The sequence below is a fragment of the Takifugu rubripes genome, chromosome 19 (assembly GCF_901000725.2).
Source record: "Takifugu rubripes chromosome 19, fTakRub1.2, whole genome shotgun sequence".
NCBI lineage: Eukaryota > Metazoa > Chordata > Actinopteri > Tetraodontiformes > Tetraodontidae > Takifugu > Takifugu rubripes.
This window is the reverse complement of record NC_042303.1, coordinates 3,787,441-3,794,376: the sequence shown is the minus strand read 5'-3', so window position 1 is coordinate 3,794,376 and position 6,936 is coordinate 3,787,441. Positions and strand designations below refer to the sequence as shown.

General features: G+C 42.9%; 1 protein-coding gene across 1 annotated transcript; it reads right to left on the bottom strand.

The window, feature by feature from the left end:
- Nucleotides 1-3,863: 3,863 nt before the first annotated feature.
- LOC115246757 (IgGFc-binding protein-like) lies at nucleotides 3,864-6,414 on the bottom strand. The gene is made up of 4 exons (XM_029826043.1): nucleotides 6,316-6,414; nucleotides 5,966-6,066; nucleotides 4,358-5,497; nucleotides 3,864-4,270 (listed from the first exon to the last, which is right to left on the bottom strand). Exons 2-4 carry the CDS (start codon nucleotides 6,024-6,026, stop codon nucleotides 3,864-3,866), a joined length of 1,608 nt encoding a protein of 535 aa, XP_029681903.1. The 5' UTR covers nucleotides 6,027-6,066; nucleotides 6,316-6,414.
- Between the last annotated feature and the right edge of the window lie 522 nt (nucleotides 6,415-6,936).

Genomic DNA, 6,936 nt, shown 5'->3' with positions numbered 1-6,936 from the left:
TAAAATCTGGATAAAATTTGCAGCCACTTCAGGAGTATGGTAGCGTCTCCTCACCGTTCTCACAGGGGCCCTCCGCTGGTTAAAACTGGTGATGTTAAAAAACACACAAAAGTGGTCAGACACGGCCAGATCCACAACAGAGGACCCACCCACGGACAGGCCATAGGTTATGACCAGGTCCAGGGTGCGCCCTCTGCTGTGGGTCGGCTGCGTGACATGTTGTTTAAAATCCAAACTGTGAAGGAGGTTTAAGAATTCTCTGGACACTGGGTCCGAGGCGTTGTTGAGGTGTAGATTAAAATCACCAGTTATTAAAATCCTATTGTATTTAGCGTAAATGATTGATAAAAATTCCGAGAATTGACTGATAAAAGAGGTGGAGTATTGGGGTGGTCTATAAACTGTTATGCTTAAAATAGGAGGGCTGCTAAAAACAAACGCATGATGCTCAAATGATGGAAACGTATTAAAAGAGACCTCGCGTGAAGACATTTGGGTCCTTGTTATTGAGGCGGTTTCACCTCCTTTCCTGCCCCCCCTTGTAGAAAATAAAAAGTTAAAATCTGGGGGGCAAGCCTCTGTGAGAACAGCAGGTGCATCAGTGCCAAAGCCATGTCTCAGTAAGGAGACATGGCTTGGCATCGAGGTTTCTGTCTAAAATTAAGTCGTTTACTATAAAAGATTTGTTTAAAAGAGAACGCACGTTCAGCATGGCCATCTTTATGTCCACGCCGGACATGCGCTCATCCTGTCTTTTTATAGGAACAATAAAAGCACTGTCACGTCTGGAAGCAGTCCTGGGTTTCTGTCCGTATGAAATGATGGGGTCAATGGAGTGAATGATCTGTGATGTTGATGGCAGACATGGGAGTAGTGGTGGAGAGGCATGTATGGTGCAGCGTGCGGGGGGTGAACGTATATGTGAGTGCGAGTGGGGGGCAGAGTGTTGGTGTGCATGTGTTTTAACCAATAGTCAGGAAGTGGATGTTGTGCAGGAACGGACAGTCAAGTTAATGTTCAAAGATAGAAGCCGGGACCCCTCATGGTTTGGGTGAAGGTCGTCCCGTTTAAAAAGATGGGGTCTATTTAAAAAGGCAGCAAAATTGTCAACGAAGGGGATACTGTTGCCCAAGCAGTACCCCTTCAGCCACAGGTGCAGCTGGCGAAGGCGGCTGGTGATGACGTCACCGTAGCGAGGTGGGGGAAGCGGGCCGGAGATAATTAGCCGCTTCCCCGTGTCCAGCAGACGGTCCACCAGGGAGATGAAGTCCTGCTTCAGAACCTCCGACTGCTGAAATTTGAGGTCATTGATGCCGGCTTCCAGAACCAGCGTGGAGGCCGAGGGGTGCTGTGCACTCAGCTGCAGGGCCGAGGATGTAACCTCCGCAACACGGGCACCGGGGTGACAGAAGGTCCAGCCATCGTGCTCCGCCACATGCCTGACCATTGAGGTCCCGACCACCAGCACCGCGGGGGTGCGCTGCACCTGAGTGGCCGCCTCTGATCGTCTGGAGGTGCGGCGGTGGTGGCAAGGAGCCTGGGGATGGTGGCGCCGGGTCGTGGCTGCTCCTGACCAGGATGGTAGCGGAGGGCCATGTCGAGCGAGCTGACCCTGGTTCCTCGTCTGGTGAGAGCCAGCTGGACGGACAGGACCAGGAGGCGAGCTGGAACAAGCGCCCACGGGAGGGAAGTCCTGCAGGCTTAGGATATCGTACCTGCTATCCAGTGGCAGATACGGGGGCGGAGGAGGGGGAGATGGACGAGCCCCAGCGCCCCTGGCCATCACCGACCAGGGTTCCCTTGGTTTGAGCGGTGTTGAGCTCACTAGGGCTCCTGCTCCGTCCCTGGCGTTGAAACCCTGCGACTCCGTGGGGCGGAGGAAGGAGGTGGAATGAGCCGCTCCTTTAGGCATGGCTCCCTGGCGGTGCCGGCGGGACTCCGCCGGTGCTGTAGCTGGAATTTCAGACTGAACAACTTCAGTCAGAAAACTTTTATTGTTAATTTTATTTTTCACATACTTAAGTCCTGAATGATTTACAGCCAACATACTGTACATTTTTTTATCTTTAGCTACCTTAAGAAGTATCCAGATCTCTCAAATTACATGGGACAGGTCTGCTCTCTGTAACCAGAGTCAGATTTAACCATGGAGGAATTAATCACATGTAGATGCTGGAACTTGCATCATCTAAAATGCTGAAAACTTCTCTTTGGTGATGCTTTTTGTTAAAACAATCAAGGCTTTTGAGTAATATCTTCCACTGCACTGCAACACTTACTCTTTTAATCTGTTTTTCTGTGTCTTCATAAACTCATCTGATTGTTATTATTGACATGACTGGACTTTGACTTTCTTTTCTTTGTGCATTTTAAAATCTTGATGTAATTTTGTGTTCTCTGAAGATAACTCGTCTTTTACTCATGACCACTGGTAAAAAGTCAGAGAACAAATCTGATTGAGGCTTCATCTCAAAGACCACTTATGTAGATTATGCTGCCATCTTGTGTCTAAGCAGCACCCAAACTGCGGCCTGAGATAACAACAGTGTTGAGAGAAGATATCAAACAAATATTGTAATAACCAGGGTGCAGTATGTCAAAAACCCAAGTGAACAACAGGCCTAACTTATATTCTTTTTTAAATTAACAATAGGCCATATTAAATTTTGATTAATTAAAGATTTATCTTTAATGCAAACTAAGAAGACACTTTAATGCAAACTAAGAAGAATTTTCTTGCCATTTAGCAAATCATGCTAAATGGCACCATGTGCTGTGAGAGCTGCAGCGTCACCACTGTCAGAGTTCTCTTAATGGGAGTTCTCCTGAGTTGCTCATTTCCATGCATGTACTATTGTTACTTATATAACGTATCGTAGTGCCCTTGTGTGGTGGGGCGAAAGTTGGTGGTTTAATTACAGCTCGTGGAATGTGGTTGTGACAGTGTGTTTATTCATTTATTATATGGTGAACGTTGTGCTTTATTACGGTGACTAAAACGTTGGTGTCTGGAGTAAAAGGGTGGGTACCAGGAGAAACCTTTTGGTCTGTGCTGCAGTTTGTAAGAGTTGCCATTATTCATGTTCTTACACACACGACCCATGAATTTGAATGATTTTATGTGCATGGAAACGTTTCTAAATTTTAAGATTGCTGAGTGATAGTTGGTGTCAGGTGAAGGTTACCACTTTCGTCATCATCTGCATGTCATTTAATTGATTTTTAAGTCATTGATGGGATAATCCCCTAGGTTGAAATTCAGTCGGCAGAGGTAGGGATGCACCCAGCAAAGCTCCCGAATGTTAAAGTCTACCTGTTGCCACACAAATTAGTTTTGCTCTCCTTTAGTGTTTAATAAATTAGATTTCTAGACAAGAGGAAGAAACAAGCTGCACTTGTTTCTGTGCTGGAGGTCACTTTAGTTCCTGCAGTGCAGAAATAAATGCTAGCTGTTATAAAAAGCACACACCTCAGTTTGACACTGGTTTCTTACTGTTGGCTGAATAAAAAAGGGGGGTAAGAAACTCTACAAGGAAATAAAAACAAAAAACTTTTTGTGTTCAAACAATGCAATGTTAATAGAGTACAATCACAACACTAGTGGAGTGGGCAGATTCAGTTAGCACCAGCTAAAGAAATAAAGAGGCTGCTATGAGTAGTTAATACCTCACTGGACTGGTCTAATTTGGAAATCAGTCCAAAACGGATGCACAATCACGACACTAGTGGAGTGGGCATATATATATATATATATATATATATATATATATATATATATATATATATATATATATATATATATATATATATATATATATATACACATACAGGTTTCTAAAAAGCCCCTGTGCCACCCATCGTGTCTATATGGTTAACAAGGTGGGGTCCTTGTAGCAGACAGGGTGGGCATTCCTGCAGCAGTTCTCATCTTTCCAAATAAAGTTGGAACTCTTCAGGGTCATGATGACACACTGAGCATCGTTAACTGTGCCAGGCTCACCCTCTGCCCAGTTGGTTTCAGTCACTGGTTCATTGCTCAGCCAGTACCACTGTCCACTGCAAGCGCTCCTACGCATCCCTATCCACAGGTCCATCGGGCCTGCCTGTTTGCCCAGGAGGATTTTGTTGTAGACCTGTGTCATGTGTCCTCTCCTGGAAAAGCTTACCAGCTCCAGTTGCTGATTTTGGCAGTACTGAAAAGACTCTCGCCATCCCCCTGCCACTGCTCCAATTCTGATTACCTCTGGGACCAAAAGACAGCCCCTGATGTCTGACCAGGGCAAACAGAGAAACTGAAGTGACTGTCACTGCATTATTTTTTTTTTTTTTTATAAACAAAGAAAAGTTTAAGTCATACCTGCACTTTTGCTAATGATAGCTGCTGGGTTGCCAAACATTAGGCCATCTTTTATTCCCAAGGAATAGACAGCCATTTTGGAGGAAGAGTGCCAGATTACACTTTTCTTCGATTCCAGGTCAATGTGGACTGAAACATAATCATTCCCGTCCAGTTGCTGCCAGTTTAAACTCTCCAAAGACTGATATCCCAGATGAACCCCAGCTGTCAGGTTCCTGTGGACAACAATCACAGCAACATTTCTTGCGTTTGGAACGGAGGTGACAATGGAACAGGCACCATGATCTGTCTCTGGTATCAGAGGGATAAGTAAGCCCGGACGGTAGAGGATGGCTGATCCTGTTGCCTCCAGGAGTGGTGAGATTTGACTGGCCGATTTCACTTGCCTGGATTCTCTTTGTGACAGGAGGACGTATGCTCCATTTTCAACACCCTTTGTGAGAAAAGGAGGAATGTAGAACTTTTTTGTTTCTTCTTTGGTTGGGTACAGAGCTGTGTACAACTGTGCACACGTACAATTGCGCAGGTGGGCACATGCATGTCCAAAGAGGACAGCGATGGGCATTTCGGCACTCACAGCCCTAAAGGCTTCCTCTGGCTTTAACCAGATACTAGCAACCTGGTGTGGCAGAAGGAAGATGTTTTTAGAGGCAACACCTGTGAGGGTGACCGTGTTGTTTTGTTCGGTGTTGATGATAACAAGACGGAAAGGGTTGTTTTCAGTTACAAATGTGGTGATCTGGTCTACAGGGTGACTGGTTCCATTGATGATGGGTACTGGTGGGATGAGGTAGTCTGTCCCCAGTTTGTCAGTGGGTGTAACCAGAGAAGTCTGAATACTATGGTGTTTGTGGTGGACTTCACGGACAGTGATGAGCTTGTTGCTGCTAATCTGGAGGGAACTGTTGGAGATTTCTGATCTTGAGAGCTCCAGATGGGCTTCAACATCAAATGTTTGAGTTTCTCCAGCACTCAGAATCAGTGTGTCTTTGTGATGTTCATATCCCTTAATGACAACTTCAGTTTCATGAAACAAAGCTGTAATTATGATCATGTTTTTTGGCAAAGCTGGATAAAAATTAGCAATATTTTCCGGAAAAGCCACAATAAATTTCAGACCGGTGACACCATCTGTGGATTCTGTGAAAGGAAACAGGAAAGATCAGTCTGACATGCTAAGATTAAGGCTAAAGCTAAAATTTCCCTTTTTTTTCATTTGTTTTTAAATCAGGCTTACAGGCTAACAACTTTGAAAACATTTGTTCTTTCCATAACAAAACAAGACCAGAGCTGGGCAACAAGCTGAATCTCAGAATAATCCAAATCCGCTATTTTCATTATTGTGATAATAATATGAGGCTGAAGATGAGAGCTAATAGACCTCAGGTTTTAAAGTTAATAAACTAATAACTAGCACCAGTTCCAGTTATCATGATCATCAAGACTGAGGCTGAAACTATAGACAAAACTAAACTGTCTTCTGTTAAATCTGGAGGGTAGAACAGGATAACATGCAAACAAACTGGGACTAATGCTATAGCACAGTAATACAATTTACTACACTACAGCATATGAAAGAGAATAGACCCTAAAAGTGAAAGGTTTGACCTTGTATGCCAGAGCTGAGTGTCGCCTCAACCAGTAGAATGGGCAGCAACACAGGAAACATGGTGAAAACAAGGAACCAGTGATGAATCTGAAACCTGAATCTGAAAGGTTAGAGAAAGATATTTAAAATAAAATGTATTTCAACTAATGTTAGAATTATGTCTTGGACTGCACTTTAAGAAAACACCTCATTCCTCTTAACTCCAGCAAATCTGAATTAAATATACTTTCTAAATTTAGTATTATAGCAGCCAAAGTTGTGGTCATGATGCCTCCTGATGCTTGTTTGCTATTGTCCTTATTCTGAAATCATTATAGGGATTCTTCAAATAAATTATGCTTTGTCTTACCTTTCAGGTGATGTGTGACTCTTTGTTCCTCGTGAATCACCTGATTTCTTCCTCTCTTCTCTACATGCTGGAACAAAATTTGTAATTCAAACAACAAAGTGATGTGGACGTTTGCATGAGATTTACATGGTTGAGGCCCAAAACCTCACTCCACATTGGTGAAAGTCTTGACTTTGGATTGACGGTGGGTCGCTGTGGCCACAGCATCTGACAGAAGACATAGCATAGCAACAGAACAAACATAAAGAACTAAAAACAAACAAACGGAAGTAATGACTTATACCATGACAATTAATGACTGGAGAAAATAATTAACAGAGTAAATACAAGGTAAATATATATATATATATATATATATATATATATATATATATATATATATATAGGTGTTTTCTTAAAGTGCAGTCCAAGACATAATTCTAACATTAGTTGAAATACATTTTATTTTAAATATCTTTCTCTAACCTTTCAGATTCAGGTTTCAGATTCATCACTGGTTCCTTGTTTTCACCATGTTTCCTGTGTTGCTGCCCATGCTACTATATATATATATATATATATATATATATATACACACACCTTGTTTAAGACAGACATATAATATATATAATATATACATAA